The sequence below is a fragment of the Musca domestica genome, unplaced genomic scaffold (assembly GCF_030504385.1).
Source record: "Musca domestica strain aabys unplaced genomic scaffold, Musca_domestica.polishedcontigs.V.1.1 56, whole genome shotgun sequence".
NCBI lineage: Eukaryota > Metazoa > Arthropoda > Insecta > Diptera > Muscidae > Musca > Musca domestica.
This window is the reverse complement of record NW_026712356.1, coordinates 3619284-3646460: the sequence shown is the minus strand read 5'-3', so window position 1 is coordinate 3646460 and position 27177 is coordinate 3619284. Positions and strand designations below refer to the sequence as shown.

Here is a 27177-nt window from a genome sequence, read left to right as displayed (position 1 = left end):
TAACGCGGACGACGTGTTTGAAAAGCCGCACGCATACGTGTCTACGTCGCTCACACACAACTACACATAGTCATACTCCGACCACGCGGACAAGAAATATTAAGTAAACTTACGTTTCATATCCGTGCGTTTTTTATTTGCTTTTCGTGCAATCTTTACAACGCCTTTACTGCCAACATCAACCTCACTCGTAGGTTGCAGCATCCTTTGCTCAGGGGAGCCAATTTTGTGTGGACCTCCATGGCAGACGGTAGACCTGTAGACTGGTTGGTTGGCTGGTTGATATATTAAAAACTGTGAACAAAGTGAAAAGAAGTAACCCTGTTACTTTCATCATCATGGTGGATATTAAATCCACATCGAACGCCGTATGGTGGATAAAAAACCCGTCACAACAAAGGCGACACTCCGAGTCGTTGGGCAACAAATTCGCGAAGGATATGACAGATTTATTTCGCAATATATCTTTGCATGCTTACAATAAATTTGTCGATTCGGGATTACTTTCATGCGAGAAGTAAGTATGGGAAAATGTTTGTCTGATCCTGTTATGAATATGCATATGTATGTGTGAGTTAATGTATGCATATAGGATGGTATGGGGAGTTCCATGGTTAACCAGTAAGGAAAGGTCAAAAGTCGGGCGGGGTCGAATATATGATACCCTACACCACTATGTTAAATACATGTAGAGCTCACGCTACAAAAACGTTTATATTGGGAATTTATGTGAAGTAGATTATACCAACTATGAACCAAATAGCATTGTTGTATACTGCATGATATGACTTCGGTAAGAATTATGTACATTAAAAAATATTTATTGGAGCAATAGATATACCGCACCAAGTTTCACCAAATGGCAAAATTCGGTTGAATATAAAAAAAATTATTCAATTTGGACTGATACATATGGTCAGCAATAACCATAAAATCGGATGAAGATGTATATCGAAGCTATGTAAAAATCTGAATCGATCTCGACAAAATTTGGCAGAGGTATTTTCGAGCACTATCTGATGCCCGGTATCAAATATCATATTTGTGGAGGGCATATTACGCATGTGAGGGATTTAAAACCCCAAATCTGATGAAACATATATATGGGAGCTATAGCTATATCTGAACCACATTTTCTCCAAACTTGATGTTCTGGCTTCTAGACTGAATTCGGTCGGATGTGCCAAAATTCAGGTCATTTGGACTGATATTAACCATCTGGCGCACAATAAACGTGAAATAGCTCGAAGATATATACAGGGTGAGATAAAAAAACTGTCGTTGGGCAACTTCAGACTGCTGTCATTTATAAGCCACTCGTCCAACAACTGTTAAAATTATTCCAGTGATAGCTCTTTATATTGTTTACAAGCGTAGAAAAGTATTTTGGTGAGAATTTATCAGAAAAAAAGTTATTCGTGATGGAATTAAATCGTGATAATGTAATTTCTTTATATTTGGCTGGAAGACTAGCCCGACGTCGAGGAAGTGGACGGAAGACAGCAACATCAGCATAAATGGTTCGAAAAGTAAAGAAGCTAATTGAACGAAACCTCGCAGTGGCCGAAAAATGGCTCGTGAGCTGAACATATCGCAATATTCCATTCGGCAAATATTGAAAAATGAGCTCGGCTCGGCTTTACCCATTGATATTCCAAAAAGTGCAAGAACTTACACCACAACAGAAAGAAAATAGACTCAAAATAGCTAAAGAGTTGCTTCGCTTGGCTAAAAGTGGTGAGCTGCCGAATTTTGTTTTCTCCGATGAGAAAACATTCGTTGTCCTCAGTTTGTAAACAAACAAAGTGATCGTGTTTACCTGCCGAAGAAGAACAAGATGTATATTTAGAGGTTCCAATGAACCAAAAAAATTTAAATATTCCTGATTTTGCAGCATCTCTTCAGGTCGCAATTAAAACCAATCGGTACGAAACATTGCATAAAGTTAGAGTTCAGGATGAGGCCTTAACAGAGGCCCAGCAAACCCACAGCGATTTTGTTACGATACTTTCCTGTATTACTGTGTGCAGGTCACTTTTAAGGACCATAGTCTCACTTATCGTGGATTTTTGGGTCATCCTTCGTGGCCCTTGCTTAAAAATCGTGGTCTTTGTAAAACCATTTTTCAAATCGCGGTTTCAAGTTTTTTTTTTTCAATAACCACAAACATATTTTTTCTACAAGGACCTCATATGGTCTTTACAAAAAATCATTTTCTAGGTATTTATATCAAATATCGTGGATTTTATGAGAACATCTTATTCCCGAAACCGGTGGGTTTTCGCGGATTTTATAAGGACCTCACGTCTGCAATACTCAAAAATAGTGAATTGTAAAATACCATTTTTTAAGGACCTCATCTCCAAAAATGACCAAATCGTGGATTATACAAAAAAAAAAACTTTTTTCAAGATCATCATGGTCCTTGCTCCATTTTTCAATAGCCTCAATCGTGAGTTTTGTAAGACCATTTTCTTATGCACGAAATTTGCAGATTTTGTAAGACTTTCAAGGATTTTAAGTCTAAAACTCATTGGTTTTTCAAAAACATTTTTATACACTCCGCCATTCTATGGAGGGTATATTATCTTTGTCATTCCGTTTGTAACTCCTCGAAATATTTTTAATAGACCCTACAAAGTATATGTGCTCTGGATAAGCGTAAGCTCCAAGGCGATATAGCGAGGTCCGTCTGTCTGTTGTAATCACGCAATCTCTCGAACGAATTGAGACAGAAGGCATACATCCATAGTTTACCAGTAGACAGGTTAAGTTCGTAAATGGGCCAAGTTTTTCGTTTTCGTATAGCCCCCATATAACGATACCTCCTGATATTCAGTATTTTCATGATTTTAGCGACAGTATTTACCGGAATTATTTCAAATTTGGTATTTGAAGTTCGTAATGGGTGCTACAGCTTATGACAAACGTCTTCGTATAGCCCCCATATTACGGTAGCTCCCGATATTCGGTATTTTGATGATTTCAGCAACATTATTCACCGTAATCGTTTTAAATTTCCTATTGGGAGATCTTAACGGTTACTACAACCTATGAGAAACAATTTCGTACGCAGGTCGTGGACCTGCCCCCTATATAACGGTACCTACCGATATTCGGTATTTTTATGATTTTAGCGGCAGTATTTACCGGAATTATTTCAAATTTCGTATTTGTAGTTCGTAATGGGTGCTACAGCTTATGACAAACGTCTTCGTATAGCCCCCATATTACGGTAGCTCCCGATATTCGGTATTTTGATGATTTCAGCAACATTATTCACCGTAATCGTTTTAAATTTCCTATTGGGAGATCTTAACGGTTACTACAACCTATGAGAAACAATTTCGTACGCAGGTCGTGGACCTGCCCCCTATATAACGGTACCTACCGATATTCGGTATTTTGATGATTTTAGCGACATTATCGACCGGATTCTTTTCAAATTTGGTATTTGAAGTTCGTAATGGGTACTACAGCCTATGACAAAAACTTCGTAAGCAGGTCCACGTCTTCGTATAGTCTGCATATAACAGTTTTCGTTTTTATTCAATATTCTCATTTTCATAAATAGTGGATTTTAATTTAAACCTTGCTTAAAAATCATCGAAAGCCCTATTTCAGTGGATTTTGTAAGACCGAGTTTCTAAGTAATTCACACCCAATAATCGTGGATTTAGTTATAAATAACCTCCTGGACAATATCACGAGTCTAATGTTTCAAAAACATCCTGGAGTTATAAGCTTGGTTGGTTGGGAATCTAAGTAATATTGATTATATCCATTAGGATTCTAAATTTCTTACGAGTGTCCCATACAGAAATTAATAGATATTAGTATTTATTTATGTTGGCGTTTGTTAGTGTGATCGTCATATACATATTCAGAGATACATATTCAGAGAGAGAAAAAATGAAATTTGCCATAAATCGACAGATTTCAGATTTTCATTCAATCGTTAAACACAACAATTTTTCTTATGTGTGTGTGTATGTTGACTCGTGTGTGTGTGTGAAGAGAAAATAATGAAATGAAAATAAATGTAAAGATATAACGTTTAAATATTTTGTAATTTGTTAGACTTTTATCATCACTCTGTGCATTCAGTTGCTTCCCTTACATATTTATCTACATATATTACATCACATGTTGTCGTCCGTTTTGCATGTATGTGCGTTCTGTCTTTCAGATTCATTTGGCTGTGCGTCCATGTGACCATTCTTTGTTTTATGTCCGTTGCATTGACATACACTTGGGATCAATTTGTCCTTCAACATTTCTCCATCAATTTGTACGACCCATTGTATCCAGTACAGAATGTTCCATTTCCGGCCGTATCAATATGTTCGAATAATCGCATTTCACGTAAAGCTGCTCTCCAATATGCCCAGGAGCTGTAAGTTATTGAATTAAAAAAAAATAAATTAAAGATAAAATTGTTATTTCACATATTTTCTTGTGATTTAACTTAAAACATTAAAAACGAATGTCACAAATCATTAGAGATTGAAACCATTTTTATTTGATTTGCTTCTTGCTTCTTTTTCTCCTTCCTCTTTCAGATCTAAACTGGATCCTGCTAAGCATTCGCCGGATTATTACATGGAACGCATTCTCTACTTTAACAGTTTTAACTACAGACACGATCGATTGGAGGGACATTTGGATTTTCGAGAATTTCAGAAGTTTCTCGATCATTATGGTACCAGCGACAATGAGACATTTTACAATATGTTGAAAGTCATGGAAAGGGTAATTTTGATTAAAAAAAATTACTTAATTTATAATTAACTAGCTGCCCCAGTCCGCGTTGCCGGCCCGTAGTTTTAGTCTTTAATGCATAGTTTTTAAAGCATAATAATTCACAGATCTGGTTCACATAAGCGACACAATTTTTAGTATAAATGACGACTCGACTTAATAGAATCACAAAAATGCCAATACGGTTCAAGTACCGGGCAATAAAAATTTTTTCAAAAAACCTGATCCTATTTTTCAGCCAGAGGTTTTAATTTGAGAGTTAAAAATCGAAATAATATAGCGCATGTATTAAAATGTATACATCTAATGTGCATAATGGCCCCATGTAAGATAGTTCTCTACCAAAGTAGTCTAAACATACAGTTTAAGCTAAATCGATTCGAAAATATAATCAAAACTCTCGAAATAGGAAAAATAAGGAGGTAATTGTATATATGCGCTACTCCGAAACATTGACATTGAAAAATTTCCGCGAAGAGGTATTCTACCCCCTTTAGAAGCTAAGGTGCCAAATAAGGGCATACTCAATTGAAAAATATGACCAAGACCCTATAAATAGCTGAAAACAGTGGATTCATTCATATAAGGGCTATACCAAAGCATGGTCCTATACTTATATTTATTTCAAAGAATGTATTGTCTTTCTAAAATCTCAAATTACCAACATTTGAGGAATTTGAAAGGGGCTTTATCATTTGAGGCCCTTTGGTATTGTTAGGCTATATAAAATGGACCCTAAAAAGTTTGATCCGGGAACCCCACAGTTGGGATTTTTATCTACCAACCGAAAAATTTCCCAATTCCATGATTGTCTGCGGCGCAGTGTAATTACTGACGATTTAAGGTTACGTTTAAGGGTTCGGAAGATTTTTCCGAGGATATGAATCCTTTTCTTACTAAATTTTCAATTCGCTCCACTATTTTGTATAGTTCGCATATTACAGTGCCTCTTCATATTCGATATTTCACTGATTGCAGTCTCAATGAATTTTGCATTTTGAGTTTTCATTGGATGGATTATTTCCACATCTAGTCAATTTTTTGGAGTTTTGGACCTCAGAATCGATAGTAATTTCTAAATTGAAATCCTGGCAATATGACTTTAATTTAACTATTATAAATAAAGTTTCATCAGCTTAAAAAAGTTAGGGACCCAATAAAATATGTTAAAGAGCAGAAGTATTTGTCGATTAAATTATGGCATGTTTTTGTTACAATTTCTACCGAATGAACTGTAATTTGACATTTAATGTTTTCAGTATTGTGAAATTGTATAGCCTTAATTTAAAAGTGCGTTGAGATTTTAAATGTTTTGATGCTTTTTTAATTAAAATTGAAAATTTTGGTATGGCAACCATATAACGGCATGTATAGAAAATATGCAAAATTTCTCGATTTTTCGGATTTTTTCAATTCCAAATCGCATTCTGAAACAATTCTATACAAAATTCCATATCAATATAGAACAGTAAATTTTTTCAGTTCCTCGATTTTTCCAAATGCTTTTCTGATTTTTTTTTGCAGAAAAAGAAAATTTGATTCAAATCGGCCCAGCCGTTCTCAACTGATGTGTTACTATACTCTTTTAATTTTTTACATACATATTTAAAGAAGTAGCTGCGGCCAGTTCCTCTGACCCCAAACAGATACCTAGGGTTGGAGGAAGAGTCAAGATTGCGTCGTATACTAACTGTGGAAAAGATATCTTCATGATTTTGGCAAATATTAGGATATTAGGTAAATCGAAAAAATGGACGTGAAATTGGGCGTGGTCACTTTTTCTTTGCATTAAAACCTAACTCTGGGTAGGACGAACATTAAAAAAAATATATATCCAAATCGTTCCAGCCTCATTTGTCTCAATTGTTCAATAACCAACAAACAACAATTTGTTTATATATAGATTAAAAAGTTGGCGTGGTCAGATCCTCAGGCCCCAAATTAATAAAATTAGGGATGGAGGAAAATCAACAGTATCTCGTGTAATTTTCAAACCGATATCTTCATTGTTTGGCAAATATAAAGATTTTAGATAAATATAAATAGTGGGCGTAAAAGTAAGCGTGGTTAATATTTTTAAAACCCTTACTCGGGGTATGAAGAACGTTTGCACAAAAAATTATGCAACTCGACCCAGCCGTTCTCAACTGATCCCATTACCAACGAACAACAATTGATTTTTATACCCTACAACACTATGTGTTGGGGGTATTATAAGTTTGATTGGGCCAGAATTTATGTAACACCTTGAAATATTGGTTTCCCATATAGGAAAGTATTTATGGATCTTCCTAGCTCGCCGAGCTGAGTCGATCTAGCTTTGTCCGTCCGTCCGTCCGTCTGTACGTCTGTCCGTCTGTCCATGTTAATTTGTAATCACTCTACAGGTCGCAATTATGGCCCGATCTTCACGAAATTTAGTATGGAGGTGGGGTTAATGTCAGAATAGAACCCTATTTCTTTTGGAGATGATCGCCAAATGTTTAGGGGTTGAAATGAACCAAATACTGAAAAAATGTCGGATTTTGCAGTAGCTATACAGGTCGCATTTATAGACCAATCGACGCGGAATTTCACATGTAGCTAGAGTTTAGGGCGGGGAAAAAGCCTACCAATTTGGGTGGTCATCGGATTATATTTAGCGGGTAAAATAGACCATATCTTTTGTATTGAAAAAAATCGAAATTTTTCATTAAACTGCGAATATTTTAAATCCCGGCGAAATCACAAAGCCATTACAGGGTTACTTCTGATCTTTACATTGATGTTAACATCCAACAAATCGGATATATAGCAAAATATGTGCGATATACATGTCTATCAAAGAAGATATGCTTGAAAGATCTCTTTTATGTCGAGAACGCCTGAACTGATTTCGACAGTTCTCATTAATTCAGAATGGCCTCTTGGTAGAAAAGAAAAAACGCCTAAAAAATCGCATAAAAATATCTCTCTAAAGATGAATATATTGATTTTGTAAAATTTTCTCATATTTTTTCAATTTTGTCATATTTTTGGCATTTTTTCATTTTGAATTAAACATTTGGTAATATTTCTACGGCTAACAAAACTAATTAGTTAGGATATCAGGATATCATATACAGATCGCATTTATGGCCCGATCCTTACGAAATTTTGCATGGGGATAAGATGAGGGTCAGAATAGAAGCCTACTCTTTTTGGAGATGATCGCCATATATTTAGGGTTGAAATGGACCAAAAAACTGCAAAATTGTCAGCAGGTCGTAATTATCGCCCGATCCTGCTGCACATTTGAATGGGGGTTACCGGACATTGCAAAAGCCAAGCAGTTTTGGATGGCCATCCAAAAATATTCAATGTGTGCAATAGTTTTCCAACTTTTGTAGACAAAATACGAAAATGTCCATTCCAGTGACTTTTTGGAGAATTCACAAATACAGGAAAGACGCACTTCTGACTATTTCGTTAACGCTGATTTCGTTGAAGAATATAGTCAAATGGCTGTATCTCATATAGATGCGTTTCAGTCAAAAACCAATAATAAATGTTAATCTTTTGCCACTTCTGAGAGATTATAGGTCTTTGGGAAATATTGGTTCCAGATCTAAGAAGGCCATTTAAGTGCAACCTCTACCAATAAATTGGAAATGAGCAAATTAGTTTAAGTTGCTATTATCCGAAAATTAGACAACGAAACCTGATGATTTTCTTTTATTATTTGTCACAATATCTTGTGGAATTCTTTCGAGTATCTCGCCTATATGAACTGTATCGTTTATTATAGTGTTGTAGGGTATTCAACGGTCGGCCCCGCTCGACTGTAGCCTTTGCTTACTTGTTATATATATATAGATAATTTTTATACGATTATTACATGCTGTTACCAAACATTTTCAAGATGAATTTTAACATCTTAGCGTTTGGAAATTGAGCGGAATTTTATAAGTAGTTTGAGATTCTTGCAAAAAATCATTGGGATTTTTGAAAGTAATTTCATGACCTAACCAGCATGGATGGGACAAAAGCGGGCGGGTTGGATTGTATGATACCCTACACAAATATGCATATGATTATCATTTCGAAAGCAATGCAGAACCAGTAAAGAAAGTTTTAAAGTCGGGCGTTGCCGACTTTATGATACCCTACACCACTTTACATGTTTAGTAGAGGTGCACATATTAAATAAAAGTTTTTAGGGGGAATTTGTGAGACTTAAATCATGCCAACTATGATTATAGTTATAATTTTAAGTCCAAAGGAACTAATATATTAGAGGAATATCCTCCTCTGAATTGATTTCTACTAAATTTGCCTAGGCATTTGTGTCTCTCAATTCGGGTTTATATTACCAAGTTGGTGCATAATTAACTTGATATCGGATAAATATATATATGGGAGCTATATCCAAATCTCAATTGATCTTGATAAAATTTTCCAAAGGCATTTCTGAGCTATATTTGATATATTTCCCTGAATATCGTTGTTACAGAGTGCATATTACGGCTGTGAAGAACAAATATAACAAATCGGATGAAAAATATATGTGGGAGCTATAGCCAAATCTGAACTGATTATCATCAAATTTGATATACTTGTGTCTAGACTCAATTTGGTCGTAAATTCCATCCCATTTGGACTAATATTGCACGTTCACGTGGTGTTCAATTAAAGGCAAATCGGACGAAGACATATATCGGAGCTATATTCAAATCTGAACCTATCTCGATAAAATTTAGCAAAGGTATTTCTAAGCTTTATTTGATATCGTTGTTAAAAAGTGCATATTACGGCTGCGGAGGACAAAAATAACAAATCGGATGAACAATATATATGAGAGCTATAGCTATACCTAAGCCGATTTCGATAAAATTTCATATCATTTGGTTTGATATTACACGCTTGGTGCACAATAAGAGGGACATCGGTTGAAGATATATATGGGAGCTATATCTAAATTTTGATCGATTATCTCCAATGTAAATAGGGTTCGTCCTTGAGCCAAACAAATGATTTCTGCAAAATTTCATCCGTATCGGGCAATAAATAAAATACATAGGCGGACGGACGGACATGCATAAATCGACTCAGAATGTGATTCTATGCAGATCATCAAAATGTATATATGTGGATCTACAGGGTGAAATAAAAAACTGCAACAAAGTCAAACGCCATACTTTTTACATTTTTTAAAATTTTATTGAATGAAATCAAAAAATGTCGGAAATAGCATTAAATATCGAATTGGTCACCTTTGGCACGAATTATGGCCTTCAGACGGCCAATGAAATCGTCACACCCTGCCCGAATGTTGCTCTGCGATCAAAGCCCATTCCCGGCGAAGCGCTTGCTTGAGGTGGTCGACACTTTGGTATTTGTTAGTGCCAACCATGCTTTCCAAAATACTCCAGACACAATATCCGGAGATTTTGGTGGCCATTGTGTGCTAGAAATGAAGCGAGGAACCTCATTTTGTAACCATTCTTCGGTGGCGCGTGCTGAGTGCGATGGTGCTGAGTCCTGTTGGAATGCCCAAGGTCTGCGGCCAAAATGTTTGCGTGCCCAAGGCTTTAATACACCCTCCAGAAATATTTCGCGGAGAGCGACCCTCGGCTTTTATGGCGGCCCACACCATCACTAGCGCTTGAGTTTTGGTGACCAATCGAAGGTGCACATTTTCAGCTGACCTCTTTGGCAAGTAAACACGATCATTTTGTTTGTTTACAAACTGCTGGACAACGAATGTTTTCTCATCGGAGAAAACCATATTCGGTAGTTTACAACTCCTTAGCTCTTTTGAGTCTATTTTCTTTCTGTTGCGGTGTAAGTTCTTGCTCTTTTTGGAATTTCAATGGCTTGACCCCGAGCTCAATATTCAATATTTGCCGAATGGAATATTGCGGTATGTTCAGCTCATGAGCCATTTTCGGCCACTGCGAGGCGGGTTTCGATCAAGTTGTTTCCTTACTTTTCGAACCATTTCTGTTGATGTTGTTGTTTTCTTCCGTCCACTTCCTTGACGTCGGGCTACACTTCCAGTATCACGGTAACGAGCGATGTTACGAGACACAAAAGATTTATTCCCATTTAAATGCTGGAGTGGTTTTCCAGCCAAATATAAGGAAATCACACTATCACGCTGGAATTCCATCACGAATAACTTCTGTTCTGGAATATTCTCAGCAAGCGAGCTTAGAATTCGGTTTTAGTTTTTGCATCTCACTCTGTATATTTTTATATATTTTATATTTCTTTTTATTTTAAATGTATAAAATTGGGCTACAATTACAATTTTTAGCTAACACCGAAATGCGAAGATTTTATATTGGCCTGTATGTTGGGTGCGAAAAGGGTGAATTGTTTCGAAGAAAAGACCTTTCAGACCAAACTGACCATGTATGGACCCTGCTGCATGTTCAACTCAAATGATAGGTGGGTGAGAAGAATAAATTAGAAATAATTAATTTTTAATTTGCTCTTTCATTTCTCCTCGAACAACAAGCTATAGAGAACGTACATATCGTACCCGTTTCTCGGGCTCAGGAATGGGCCTGATTGTTGTCATGAATACCAGTCACGCCGATGATATGGCCAATTTGCTGAGCATGGATGGCTATGCTGTTATTATACATGCACCCAATCGATTTCCTGAAATATCTTCGGGCAGTAGTCTGGAGGTGTTTCCCAATATCAACGAAGAGACGTTTATTGCGTTGAAGGCGAGGGTTTTGGACGGCAGCGATAAGTTGCGGTCATTTGCTGCATCACATGTAGGTTAAGAAGAACAAATTGGGTTCCCCTTGAAACCAACTCTCTACTAATTTTCCTTCCTTTAGCGTAAATGTTACTTCGACGATGAGGTGCCGCTGGCCAATATGTTGGTGAATAATAAGTATTCAATGTCCAATTGCATAACACGTTGCCGTGCCCGTAGCGTAATGGCCCTTTGCAATTGCATACCTTTCTATACGCCACTGTCGTTGGTCGACGAATCGGATGGGGTACCCTTTTGTACCTTGGGCAATATTGAGTGTATGCAGCAGTATAAATGTAAGTACATTTTAGACGAATTTTTTAACATACATATAGAAATTGAAAACAAAGTTTGTCGTAGTATTTGTAATGCCGGGTAATAATTGTTGTATTTGTGATGCCTAGTTGAGGTATGGTGAGCGTATATGTTATAACGATAATCATACGCCTAGAGGTGCTTTGATTGGTAAGACTGTGCAACACATAAAATAATTATGGGAAAATCCAGCAGATAATGAAAGTAGCGCTAAAACTAGAAGACACATGTAACGACGTTTTGAAAGTTTACATCGAAAAGTAAACAAAATATATGGGGGATTCCCCCCTCTTCCAAACATTTGGCAATTTCCAGATTAAGATTCCTCGAAATGCATCAATTTTTAGATATATAGTGTCTTCGGCAATATTGCAGATACAAATACAAGGAATATTTTGGGTATTAATACTGAATCGAGCCATGAAAGGGATATTTTTGGTCCTTTTTTAAAAATATGATTAACAACTTCCTTTAATACGGGTGAGATAAAAAAAAAACTGAAACAAAGTCAAACGCCATAATTTTTACATTTCTTTTAATTTTATTGAATGAAAGCAAAAAATGTCGGAAATAGCATCAAATCTTAGAATAAGTTTAGATTTGTTCAAATTGGTTACCTTTGGCATGAATTATGTCGAACGGCAAATGAAACCATCACACGCTGCCCGAATGTTGCTCTGCGGTATTTTGGCCCATTCCCGGTGAAGCGCTTGCTTGAGGTGATCGTTACTTTGGTATTTTTTAGTGCCAACCTTGCTTTCCGAAATACTCCAGACACAATAGTCCAATGGATTGGTATCCAGAGATTTTGTTGACCATTGTGAGCTGTAAATGAAGCGAGGAACCTAATTTCGTAACCATTCTATGGTGGCGCGTGCTGAGTGCGATAGTGCTGAATCCTGTTGGAATGTCCAAGATCTGCGGACAAAATGTATGCGTGCCCAAGGCTTTAATACACCAAAAGTGTGGAACAGAGAGAACTTGCCCCCTCTGGTTTGGTTACTTTTCAGTGTAAACTTTCATGTCTCGTGTCTCCTCTTTTTAGGCCCACCATTATTATCGTAATTATTAAAAAAAATTCTCGCACAGTTTAATTTTATTATTAAACATTTTGGGAATCTGATTTACTTCGCATATGTAGAAAAGATGGCATTATTACGAAGATATACATGAAGTCTCTTAGAATAGACCTACAGAATACGTTGTATCTTTAGAAGAGAGAAGGTCTTAAATTTACAAAAGAGGGTTATTCATTTATCCATAGAGTATTCATAGAATACATTTTTATAAAGAAGATCATCAATATCAATAGGAGGCCCAATCTAAAAGATATGTATAAGAGAACTATCAATATAAGATTTGTATAACATTTTGAGTCCATAGAATACCTATTGAGTCTATAAAAAATTGATTGGGCCACCTATCTATATATGGTGCGCAGAAGCCAGAAAACCTTCAGAAGGCTTCCTTTCTACTGAATACTTAGTGGAGGTGTCGTTTCGTTGGAGAACTAGGGAAGGTCTACTGCCTGCAGGACTTATATACGGAAGGTCTACCTTCAATGGTAGACATGTGGAAGGTTTTCGTCTATGCCCGGAGTGGGCTTCTTTTAATAGAAACTTGGAAGGGCTTCCATTAAATCTAAGGACTAACAGAGCTCTTTTAGCTATAAAGTGTTAATTGGTAATCTTCTATCAATTTACGATTATGAGCCTCCTAAAATATTCCTCATCAACGAGTTTGGTTCCTCTAGGGCTTTGATATTTAAAATAAATAAAATATTTAAAAAAAAAAATCACGATTGAGGCCCTGACGATTTTAACGCGCCTTCTAAAAAAATTCAATGTTGTGGGTATTTAAACAATGTTATTAAAATAGCCAACCATATCATAACAATAATGGGCCTTGGTAAAATATTTTTAAAAATTCCACAGTTTTGACCCTGATGGGCATCGAAAACAATTCATAAATCCACATCCACGATAATTGCATTGATGGACCCAACAAAAAATATCCTTAAAAATCCTTCCAAAATTTGTTCTTCAAAATCCTCAAAAAATGATTATTTACTGATGAGAATATATTTGTTAAACTTTAAAAACAAAATTCCAAACCCAAAAGTTTCAAAAACTTTCACTAAAAGTAAAATATCTTACTTCTACTTGTAGTTAAATGGCGTAACGTATTAACGGAACACATTGAATTCGCCGGCTTAGAGCGTGAAAATGAGGAGGCTCTTCTCTGTCCACAATGTCTGCAATCGTGTGATGATATACACTACGATATTTCAATGATGTCCTTGCCAGCTGATCGCGTTTCGTTGCCAAAGGGTATCGAGTAAGTAGTTATGTATATTCTTACTTACTTTTTCGACATATAACACTTGATCTCCTTTGAATTCAATATTTGTGATTTCAGTGTAGATCTCAATATTTCGGAAATATCTGTTCTGAAGGTATTTTTTGGTGAAACGGCTGTTCCGTACTACAAACGTGTCGTCACAAATACTTGGGTAGAAGCTACAAGTAAGTTTAGATAATTTTGAACATCGATAGAGACATGGTACAATTACGGAAGGTAGAACAAAGCTACCTCCTACGTATAATTGTATTTGCCCTCATTCTGTCAAATATATAGCTTGCGTTGAATAAAAAAGAAAATCATTTAAAGGCAACGAAATGTATAATTTTGGGATAGAAAAATAGGGTCCTTCTATCTTGTATTCAATGGAATATATTTTGTGTTTTTTTTTTTTTCAGGATAATAATTTTGTGAAAAAAAATGTAATATAAACAAAACCCTTTGTGGCATGTTTAAAAGTCTGTTTGACACAATAATACTCCAGTACAGAGCTGCGTTTTTTCTAGCCATAGAATAGATACACAATTTTTCAACACAACAGGATTTATTTATTTTCGTAGAAAAAAATCAATTGGAAAGGTTTTCTGAAGGAATATATATAAAATGCTGAAATTTGATAGTGCTGAAATTGTTCCAAAAATACTAAATTTGTGGTTAAGTTATTTTGGAAATGTGTTCGATAATTGTTCGAAAAGTACTAAGTGGGACAAAATTTGGTATTGAGGGAAGGAATGTAGCTGGAATCCTAAATTTTGAAATTGAGGTCTCTGGGATTGAGATATTGTGGTGGGAAAGGCGTTCTATAATTGTTCTGAAAGAACTAAATGGTACTAAAGGTAAAGGATAGAGCTGAAATCCTAGAGTTGATAGGTACACTGGTGACCAAAACTAAAGCAACTGAAATTACAAGGAGAATGAATGCCCTGTAACTTTTTCAAAAATTAAGAAAATGAGAAAGTTTTTCTTGTTTTGAATTAGGTACTTTATTCACTTTTTAAAAACCTAAAACATAAAACCAAAATTCATTTTTATATAAAAAATAATGTTTGGTAAAGTCAATTAATTTTTTTAAGTACTGCCCAAAAAAAAATTAAAAAATGGCTAGAAGCAAATACAGTACCTGAATAAAACAGCAAATTATCAGTGACTATCAAAACAACATATCACAGAAAATGATTTCCGAGAAATATTTCATAAATATTTATGTGATTTCATAATTATTTCTGTATACTAAGTCGGTTTTTTGAAACTGGATCAGTAGTAACCGTCTATAACGGATGAAGGTCGTGAAAAACTTCAGCCCATACTGATCCACAAATTGTAAGAGAAATAAAAAAACAACCATTTAAGAGTTCAACTGGATTGGTGAGAGAGCAATCATTGGATATAAGCTCGAGATCAGTGCGTAGACGAGTAGTGGCAGCTGGCATGCCCGTAAGACATCAAAAAAGCCATTTATATCTGAAAAAATCATAAAGGCTTTCGGAAACAATAATATTAAGTGGAATCAAGCTCAATGGAAAAACATTATTTATGGGATGAGTCTACGTTTAATATTAAAGGCTCAGACGTGAAAAAATTTTATGCTGAGTAGACCAAAAAATGAAGGACTCAAGCCGCAGTGTTGCAAAGGTACAGTGAAGCATGAGGGAAGGTCAAAAATGACGTGGCGCTGTTTTTCTTTCTATGGACTTGGGTCTATCCATGAAATAAAGGAAGTTATGGATCGGTTTGTTTCCAAAGATGTGTTAGACATCACGATGTTCCCTTGCGCTGAGTAAAACATTCGGCTCATTTGGGTGTTTCAGCATGAAAATGATCCCAAACTTGCATAAAAACTTGTCAAATATTGGTTGCTGGAGTCAAAAATCGATGTTTTGTCATGGCCGGCACAATCACCTGACCTAAACTCCATAGAAAACCTTTGGAGTATCGTAGATAGGAAAATCAAGCGAGATTTGGAAACAAATAGCAAAACATTTTCTAAAGAATTCGGGATGCCTGGGAAAGCATACCCAAGGATCAAATTGAGCGTGTTATAGATTCAATGCCTCGTAGGTATGCAGGTGCTATCAAAAATAATGGATCCTATGACTACTAGCCAAAATTTAATTATTTTAAAATAAAAAATCAAAAAGTTGCTTTAGTTTTGACCAAGCAAAAATTGGGTCATTTTAGTTTTCCATATATTATTTTTCGTTCAAAATTATTTTTGTATTTTTATTTCTAGTCTCTTAAAAGTGAATTAAAGACCTCATTTAAAACTGGAAAAATAATTACGATTTGTTTATTTTTGTAAAAGTTATAGGACATCTATTGTCTTTACGATTTTAGTTGCTTTAGTTTTGGCCATCAGTGTATGTCACTATTTTTGTCTGGTTGAGGGAAGAAGCTGGTTTCGTATATGCGTACGATAATTGTACTAAATAGTACTAAACATGGTAATGAGTGAAATTACAGAACTGAAATTCTCAAATTGATGTGTATGTTGGTATCTGGAATTGAGATATGGAGGTGATCTTGGAAATGTTTACCATTATTATTCGAAAAGTACTAAGTGGTATTAAAGTCGGTATTGGGTGAGAGAATAGAGCTGAAATTTGGTATTTAAATAACAGTAGGTATCTGAGGTTGAGATTGGGAGGTGGGTGGTGTTGGGAGATGCGTACTATATTTGCTCGAACTAAATTTGGAATTACTAAACTGAACTAAAACTGGGATTGAGATATCGAAAGGTTTTTCAAATAAGTACTAAAATTGTACCAAATGTACTAAATTTGGTATTGAGTGAATGTATAGTGCTGGAATCCCGACATTTGATATTGAGGTCTCTGTTGGTATCTGTATTGTAAATGAGTTTTATAATTGTTCGAAAAGTACTGAATGGTATTAATTATGGATCAATGTTGGTGTCGAGGGTGGAGATAGATTGTTTGAATACTAAATGTTTGATTTTGATGTCACTGTTGATTGCTAGGGCTTACATGTGGAGACGTTGGAATAGTTTTGGATAGAAAAATTGTATATGTGTAATGGTCTAGTCAACTATAAATAATATTGAACACCTTGAAAGTCTGAAAATTTAGTACGATTTATGAAGTTATGATTGGGAAATTTTGTCAAAAAGAAAAATTGAACTTTGTGTACTAAAAATGCCTTAGACGAACTATTGGAGCGAATCTAAATTTTTAATATGGACTTTTCGTTGACGAAGTAGTGGGCACTTGCAAGTAAATTGATAAAGTTTTGATTTATTTCATATAAACAGTATTCAATATTACCCCCTGAAAAGTAACATGTTTTAAAATATTACCCGCTTTTAGGGTCTGCTGAAATCTCTCAAAATATTTCGCAAGATTTTATTCACTGAGAAATCAAATAATAAGTTTGTTGGGGAACTGCGTCAGAAACCTTTATACCTAAGCATGGATCGATATGTCCCATTTTCACTACCAAGCATCCAAGGGGTTATATCAATGTCTGAACAAAATGTCAAAACGACAGAATGCTTTCCTGAATTTATATTCATTTTATATCCTCCACCATAGTACGGAGGGTATATTAATTTTGTCATTCCATTTGTATCACTTCGAAAAATACATTTTAGACCCCACAAAGTATATATATTCTTGATCAGCATAAAATTCTATGTCGATTTAGCGATGTCCGTCCGTCTGTGGAAATCAATTTAGCTTCGGAACGAAATGAAGTAGATTGATAAAATTTTACTCAAATGTATATTATATCTGCACGACTTTTGGTATTGAAAATGGGCCATGTAGGTCCACGTTTTGGTATAACCCCCATATAACGGTACTTCCCGATATTCGGTATTTTGATGATTTTAGCGACATTATTCACCGGAATTGTTTTATATTTGGTATTTGAAGTACGAAATGGATACTACAGTCTAAGACAGAAAAATTTTTGTGCAGGTTCACGTCTTTGTATAGCCCCCATATAAGGGTGCCTCCCGATATTCGGTATTTTTATATTTTTAGCAACATTATTCACCGATTTTTTTTTAAGTTTCGCATTTGAATATTGTAATGGCTTATGACAAAAGTTGCCTATGCATATTCTCGTCATCGTATAGACCCTAATTTAACGGCTACATTAAGTATTTTTAAGATTTTAACAGAATTTTTAACGGATTTTATTTTTTTTTAAATAAACAAATTCGTTACAAATTTTACAAAGGACTTACAGCTATTTTACTTGCTTTGTTTAAGGTTCTCAACCACTATGCGCTGTTTTCACGTGTTGTTGGTATTTATTGAATGTCACATTTATGAAAGGATGCGTATAATTGTTATAACAAGCATTGCAACATACATATCGCTTACATTAAAACAACAACATTTACTAAAAGGTGTTACCCGACAAGCTTTGTGTATTAATTAAATATTCAAATATTGGCCAATAAAATATTATGAACTGTGTGTGTGTGTCATGCGGAACATAATCATTTGAAAATTCAAACATACGCATCACCATATCCTCCAATAATCCCAATTCAAAACAAGAAGAACAACAACAAATGTTGTCATTGAAAATCATTTCTGTTTCTAGTCAAATGGCGTAACGTGCTCACCGAACGAACCCAGATCGATGGGTTAGAACGGGAACGTGAGGAAGCTCTATATTGCACCGAATGCCTGCCCTCGTGTAAAGATGTACGCTACAGCGTTTCAGCTATGGCATTACCCATAGATAGTTATACCTTCCAAAAGGGTCTCATGTAAGTATTTTTTTGTGGGGGTGGGGGAGGAGGAAGACAATTTTAATGTGCCTGCATCACAGATGTTCGCAGGACATGTTATGAATAGAATTACCATCAAATAATACCATGTGTTTCAATAAATATGACCTTTGGATTTTTTGTGTTTGTTTTACATTTCCGTTTCTGGTTTGTTGTCATTAATAATTTTTTTTTTCAAATCGATATCTGACCCAGTGACCGTGGCTTTCAAAAAAACCATACAGAACTATCGGTGGTGCGTGTATTTTTTGACGAAACGACCTCGCCGTATTACATGCGGATCATCACAAATTCATGGGTGGAGTCATTGAGTAAGTCTGCAATAAAATATTTGAAAAATGAGAAAAGAAATGAGAGAAAGCAGTTATGAATTTAAATTGCTTTTCAAATCGTGTATTATTTAGTAGAAGTTTTCGTTTTTTTGTATGTTTTAATAACCAATTATCATAATATTAAATATTTACCTTTTACACCACAAAGTCTTCAAAACCTTACATTTTGTAATTCGGTGAGAAGAATATCAGTAACACCATTGTACAATGGACCCATACCAAATTTTTCTGTCCAAAACTATTTGAACGTTTCCAAATTTAAGAACTTCAGCTCTATCCCGTCATCGAATACCAAATTAAGTAACATTTAGTAGGCATATCCAAAACAATCTGCATCGCTCCAACCTAGACACCAACAGGAATCCAAAAAAGTACCATTCACTACTTTTCCTACACATTTCGAAACCCACCTCTATATCTCAATCCCAGATACCTACAGAGACCACATTATCAAATTTGAGGATTCCAGCTCAATCCCTTCCCTCAATATCCAATTTAGTACCATTTAATACTTTTCGAACAATTATGGTACACATTTCCAAAACCACCTCTATACCTTAAGCACATACACAGATCAAATTTCGGGATTCCAGCTCTATCCCTTCATCCAATACCAAATTTAGTTCTATTTAGTACTATTCGTACAATTATGGTACACATTTTCAAAACAATATCCCTATCTCAACATCAGACACCAACAGTAACGTTAATATCAAATTTTAGGATTAAACCTCTGCAATTTCCCGTGTTTCAAAATGTAGTACCATTTAGTACAATTATAGCATTTATTTCCAATACTAACTCTATAGCTTAACCACAGAATTTAAGCTCTATTTCTTTACCCAGTACTCAATTTAGTACCACTTAATACTATCTGAACAATTGTAGTACACATTTTCAAAACCTCCTTCATATCTCAATCCTAAATACCAACAGAGACCTCAATATCAAATTTCAACACTATTCCTGCACCCAATACCAAATGTGTTACTTTAGTACAATCTGCAATCTCAACCTCAGATAACAATATATACCTCAATATCAAATTTCGGAATTCCAGTTCTATACTTTCACCTAAATTTAATACCATTTAGTACAATTATAGTACGCATGTCCAAAACAAGCTCCTTCTCTCAACGACTGGCACCAACAGTGACATCAAATCTAATTTGAGGATTCCAGCTCTATCCCTTCATCCAATACCAAATATAGTACCTTTCAATATTTTTCGTACAATTAAAGTATCATTTCTGCAATAAGTTCCATATGTCCAGGCTACACATGATCAGTGACCCTAAAGTCTAATTTCAGAATCCAAACACATTCTGTTCACTCAATACCAAACTGTATTAAATATAGTACTATTTAGTACATTTCGTACATTTGCAGTACCCATTTCCAAAACCATCTCTTCATTAGAATACGAACATCAACAGGGACCCCAATACAAAATTTCAGCTGCATTCATTCACCCTAAACCAAACTATTCCAAATTCGGTACCATTTAGTGAAGTTCTCTCACTTAGTACACATTTCCAACGTTTCAACCCTAATTCTCATACAAAATTTGTAGCTTTATCCGTTCACATAATACCAAATTGTACCATTTTAGAAGTTTAGAAACATTTTAGTACATTTCCTAAATTTAAAGTTCGAGTTTCCAATAAACCTTTGGTGCATCTATCCTGCACTCCTTTAGACACTCTCATTCCAAAATGAAGAATTCCAGCTCCATCGGTTGATCGCAATTGTAATTTGTACCAAATTTACCAATTTGTACCAAATTACCATATAGTACACAAAAGTACGAATTTCCTAAGCTTCCTAAATAACCAAGTCCTACAGTAATGTTAATTCCAAATTTCAGGATTCCAGCTTTATCGGTTCACTTAAATCTAAATTATACCAAATTTAGTACATTTTATTACATATAAGTACAAATTTCCAAAACAACCTACATGCCCACAAACTACATCCCACACTCTGACAGTAATCTTATTTCCAGTTTTCAGGATACCAGCTCTATTGGTTTACCCAAATCCAAATTGTACCAAATATTGTACAATTTAGTACACTTACGTACTAATTTTCATAACTACCTACATCATACAGTCCAATAGAAATCTTTTTTCTAATTTTCCGGTTCTCCCAAAATTTAAATTGTACCAAATTTAGTATCATTTGGTACACATAAGTACGAATTTCCAAATTTTTTACCTCAGTCCAATATTGCAATAGTAATACTTTTTTTTTCCAAATTTCAGGATTCCAACTCTATTGGTTCGTCCAAAATTTAATTTGTACCAAATATGTTACCATTTAGTACACATAAATACGAATTTCCAAAACTACCTACATTTCTTAGTCCTAGAATGCAAAAGTAATCTTATTTCTAAATTTCAGAATTCGAGCTCTATCGGTTCACTCAAATCGAAATTGTACCAAATTGAGTACTTTTCGTCCACATAAGTACACATTTTGGAAACTTCAGCCATATCCCAACTCTACACACCCCTTAGTAATATTAATCCATTTGTTCCTCCAAATTCAAATTGTACTAAATTTAGTACCGTTTAGTACTTTTGGTATTCATGAGTACACATTTCCCAAACTACCTCCTTACATCGACTCTACTCCTCAATCTTGATTCAAATTCAAATTTCTAGGTTTTAGCTTTTACCGTTCACTTCAAAAGAAATGGTACCAATTTCAGTCATTTTCTTACACTTACAGTGCGACCCTTTTGATACATCTATCATACATTCTATTAGTGACCCACATTCAAAATTTAAGAATTATAGCTCACTTCGTTTGTCCTGTATTCAATTTTTAGTACATTTTAGTACTCCTTGTACCCTTTTAGTACGAATTTCCAAAACCCAACCAAGACTAAACCTCGTGGAAAATTTCAAGATTCTAGGTTTGGGCATTCTAGGTCTGTGCACTCATTCTAGATCAGTGGAAATAAATAATTTTGTGCTGCCAAAATGTTAATCATTTCCTTGAACGAAATCCGTTTCACGACGTTTGGGGTCAACGTGAACAATATTGCACCAATCCAGGCTGCTATCTTTTCTATATAGATTAAAAAAATATATATCTAACTCTCCTAAAATCCTCAATACTTCCATAGTATTACTCCCATTACCAAAATTAGACCTTATGTGGAAATTGAATATATTTAATACCTTCCCCAGAAATGGTCAGAATTTTGAAAACTTCTACATCTCTATATACAGGATGAGATGAAAAACTGCAACCAACTTCAGACTGCTATCGTTTATAAGCCAATCCGATAGCTGCTAAATTTATTCCAGTGACAGCTCATTATATTGTTTACAAGCGTACAAAGGCATTTGGTGAGAATTTTCCAGAATGAAAATTCAAGCGCGATAGTGTGCTTTCTTTGTGTTTGGCTGGAAAACCGCAAGTGGCTATCGTTAGAGCACTCCAGCATTTAAATGTGAAACAATGTGCAACAACTTGCACCGCAACGGAAAGAAAATAGACTCAAAAGAGCTAAAGAGTTGCTTCGCTTGTCCGAAAGCTGTCGAATTTGATTTTCTCCTATTAGAAAACATTCGTTGCCCAGCAGTTTGTAAACAAACACAATGATCGTGTTTACTTGCCAAAGAGGTCAGCTGAAAATGTGCACCTTCGGTTGGCCACCGGAACTCAAGCGCCGGCCATGGGGATGGTGTGGGCCGCCATAACAGCCGATGGTCGCTCTCCGCTCGTATTAATCGACCGTGGCATCAGAATAAATGGCCGCAGACCTTGGACATTTCAACAGGATTGTTGGTCAGCACGTGTCAACCAAGAATGGTTACAAAATGAAGTTCCTCCACCAAAATCTCCGGATACCAATCCGTTGGACTATTGTGTCTGGAGTATTTTGGAAAGCAAGGTTGGCACTAAAAATACCAAAGTGTCAAGCAAGCGTATCGCCGGGAATAGACCACAATACCGCAGAGCAACATTCAGGCAGCGCCTGACTGTTTCATTGGCCGTTTGAATGCCATAATTCGTGCCAAAGGTTATTTCCGAACTTTTTTTGCTTTCATTCAATAAAATTTAAAAAAGAATGTAAAAATTATAAGATTGTAAAGAATATAATGAGCTGTCACTGGAATAATTTTAAGAACTTTCGGGCGAATGACTTGAAAGCAGCAGTCTGAAGTTGGTTGCAGTTTAGTATATATAAAGATGTAGAAGTTTTCAAAATTCTGACCATTTCTGGGGAAGGTATTAGGTATATTAAATTTTCACATAAGATCTAATTTTGGTACAAATATAGAAGTGATGGGAGTAATACTATGGACGTATTGAGGATTTTAGGAGAGTTAGAAATATATATTTTTTTAATCTGTATTGAAAAGATAGCTGCCTGGAGTGGTGCTGTTTTCAGGCTTCTATTATACATAAACAAGTAAGCAAAGGCTATAGTCGTGCGGGGCCGACCATTTGATACCCTACAACACTACAATATGTTAGAAGCCCCCTTATGTCCGAATACATTTTGGAATATTTCGCTTTTGAAATTACATCATGGAGAACCGCCCAGATATTACCCTTAGCGTTTTGACCAGGGACATTTTCCCAATATTTACGCACTCCGACGTTCTATTAGTTGTTGTGGTCCATTTATACCAATGGTTATCCAAAATGCTAGAATTCTTCCCTGTTCTTAACTCTCTTCAATTGTGTGAGCAGATTTTTTTTTGTTTTTGGTTCATTTGAACCCCTAAATATTTTGCGATCAACTCCAAAAGCAAGAGGTCCCTCTGTATCACCAAATTTAAACTCATCTATATGATTTGCTTGTCTACGATATTTGTCTTTATTCATCAAATTTCGGATATCGCCTGTATGTAATGTTGGCATTTTTACACACAAAAGTAGTGGTCCATTCTACTCGCTGTCCTAAACTCTATCTTAATGCGAGATTTCCTTTGGATTCACTTTGTTAACTTTATAACTGCTGCAAAATCAGGATCATTTTTAGTTGTTGGTCCATTTCAACCCGTAATAGATTGCGGACATCTTTGAAAACAATTCTACCCTTGTGAAAATTTTCGTGAGGATCGGACGATAATTGCAATCTGTATATAATATCCCCACCTGTGTTGTAAGGTGAAAAAATGTTACAAAATTTATACTTCAATATTATAAGTCAAATTGAAAAAATCGCATGCGATAAAAAATATGAAAAAATAAAAAAATCGCAAAATACCAAAAAAAAAACTATATTAACATCATTACTGATACCTTTTTATGCGATTTTTTTAGATTTTATACTTTTATGTCAAGAAGGCATCCTAAATTGACAAAATTTGTCAAAATCGGCCCAGCCATTCTTGAGATATAAGCATTCTAACTAACACCCCCTTCCCTTGTATATACACATTGTATATATTTCGCTATATATAACCGATACATTTACTATCGGCATCTACGTAACGGTCGGAATTGACCTGTTCGTCTATTTGTGATTTCGCCGGGGTTAAGAATATTCGCGGTTTAATGGAAAATTTGACTTTTATTTAACACAAATGTTGTGGCCTATTTCACCTACTAAATATTACCCGATGACCATCAAAATTGGAAGGCTTCTGCCCAGCCCTAAGCTCTAGCCCAATGCTAACTTTCGCTTTGAGTGGTCTATAATTGTAGGTAGAGCAACTGCAAAATCAGGAATTTTTTCAGTATTTGGTCCATTTCAACCTCTAAATATTATGTGATCATCTCCAAAAGAAATAGGGTTCTATTTTGACCCTAGCCCCATCTCCATTCTAAATTTCGTGAAGATCGGGCCATAATTGCGACCTGTAGAGTAATTACAAATTAACATGGACAGACGGACAGACGTACGGACGGACGGACGGACATACATAGCTAGATCGACTCAGCTCGGCGAGCTAGGAATATCCATTTATACTTTCCTATGTGGTGTTACATAATTTTTGGCCCAATCAAACTTATAATACCCCCAACATATAGTGTTGTAGGGTATAAAATTTCCGGGTCTTTAATTAAGACTTCACTCATTCGAATGCATAATAATCTCCCAATAACAATTTAGGATTAACTATTCTTATTTCTCTTTATATATATCTTTAATATTACTCAAAATTGTTTTGTTTCCTTCCATTTTTTTAACAGGCACTGTTGGCAACATTGTATCGATCTGCATGGGATTTTCCATGGTGGCACTATTGGAAATATTCTATTTCGTTGTTAAGTATTTATTCATAGCTCTGAAGAGATATGTCACACAAAATGCAAAGCCATCGAAATGGAGGAGGAGATTATCACGCTTGAGCAATGGAAATGAGCCATTGTATATTTGTCCTTGAATGTGTTACATCAAAAATTATGTGTATTTATTAAAAAATAAGTTATATAAATCAACTGCACTTATTCACTTTAAAAAATAAAAATGTTATTGTTTGCACAACACCTTGATAATCTTGTTAATAAAATACTATCGTCCCAATTTGGAATTTCCCAGCCCGATAAATTTACTTCGAGAATGAAAAGAAGTTTAATCATTTGGTGCCTCCAAGAAAAATATATATTCATAACATATATCTATATATATAAAAATCAATTGTTGTTTGTTGGTAACGGAATCAGTTGAAAACGGCTGGACCGACTTGCATAATTTTTTGTACAAACGTTCGTCATACCCCGAGTTAGGTTTTTAAAGAAAAAAATATTGACCACGCCTCCTTTTATGCCCACTATTACGATTTTTCTAAAATCTTTATATTTGCCAAATAAACAAGATATTGGTTTAAAAATTATTACACGAGATACTGTTGACCTTCCCTCCAAACCTAAGTACTTATTTAGGGGCTGAGGAACGCGCCTACTTTTAAATCTATCTCTCTATATGTAAAAGAAAGTTGTGTTAGTTACTACTCTTATAACATAAAGACCGCCGGCCTGATTTTAACGATTTAGACAAATTCGGAATTGTCTCTTGGCAGAAAAGAATAAAATCCAAAAAAAAAACGCCTAAAAATGTGAAATTTGAACATTTTCATTTTGACTTTTAAAATGTACAATAGTAATGTTTTATATTGCATATTTTTTTCCATTTTGACTTACTATTTTCGAATGTACATTTGTAGTGTTTTTTTTTTTTTTTTTTTTTGAATTGTAATATGATGTGTAGGTTTTTTTTGGGTAATATAAAGCCACAACAGATAAAACTGTTATTTATAGATTTTATGTGTTTATTCGTAATACCCAACAAATACATAAAATCTATAAATAACAATTTATCCGTTGTCGCTTTATATGAAAATTCTAGAATCGGGAAAAATCGACAATTTTTCAATGGAATCGAATTTCAAAATAATAGTACATTCTACTGACAAACTTCGTAATCACCTTTAAAAATTTGCCGCAAATAATCAGCGAACCAGTTGAAGATTATTTTTCTTTTTTCTATATTGAAGTGTACATTTTTTTATTGGTTTGATTTCTGAATGAATAATATTAAAAATGACATACGTCGTGCTTCAGCTGGAAGATGCGAACACATTTAAACAAACATTTCAAGTATATTCTACATTTTAACCATATTTTTCGTACTAATTTTAGCTTATGTTGATAATTTAAGAAGAAACCATCTTTGCAAAAAATTATCACTTTTTGGTATCACCATCATATGATTTAAGGTATTTTCGGGGTCTTGGCCACTTTTTTCATTTTTTGGCCCATCTTTGTTTCTAAGAGGGAAGAAACCTTCTTCTTATAAATTTTTATTTTTCGGAAAAGTGCGCATCTTACTCTTGAGGCTACCTGGGGTAAAAAACCCTGGGGTAAAAAATCATCTTACAGATAATTATCCTCATAGGAATTTATTTAACCAACTTCCCAACCAATGTGTGGTCAGAAAAGAA

At 34.9% G+C, this 27177-nt stretch overlaps 1 protein-coding gene across 2 annotated transcripts; it reads left to right on the top strand.

Annotated features, from left to right (window-relative positions):
• On the top strand, positions 1–25709 carry LOC101889771 (sodium channel protein Nach). Of its 2 annotated transcripts, none has more exons than XM_059128628.1 (9): positions 1–517; positions 4190–4396; positions 4563–4752; positions 11039–11172; positions 11243–11510; positions 11577–11790; positions 18743–18911; positions 19128–19243; positions 25427–25709. In XM_059128628.1, exons 1-9 carry the CDS (start codon positions 339–341, stop codon positions 25618–25620), a joined length of 1671 nt encoding a protein of 556 aa, XP_058984611.1. In that variant the 5' UTR covers positions 1–338; the 3' UTR covers positions 25621–25709. The 2 variants fall into 2 exon arrangements, with proteins under 2 accessions (XP_058984611.1, XP_058984612.1); XM_059128629.1 differs by lacking the exons at positions 18743–18911; positions 19128–19243 and adding exons at positions 13978–14146; positions 14228–14334.
• Positions 25710–27177: the final 1468 nt, after the last annotated feature.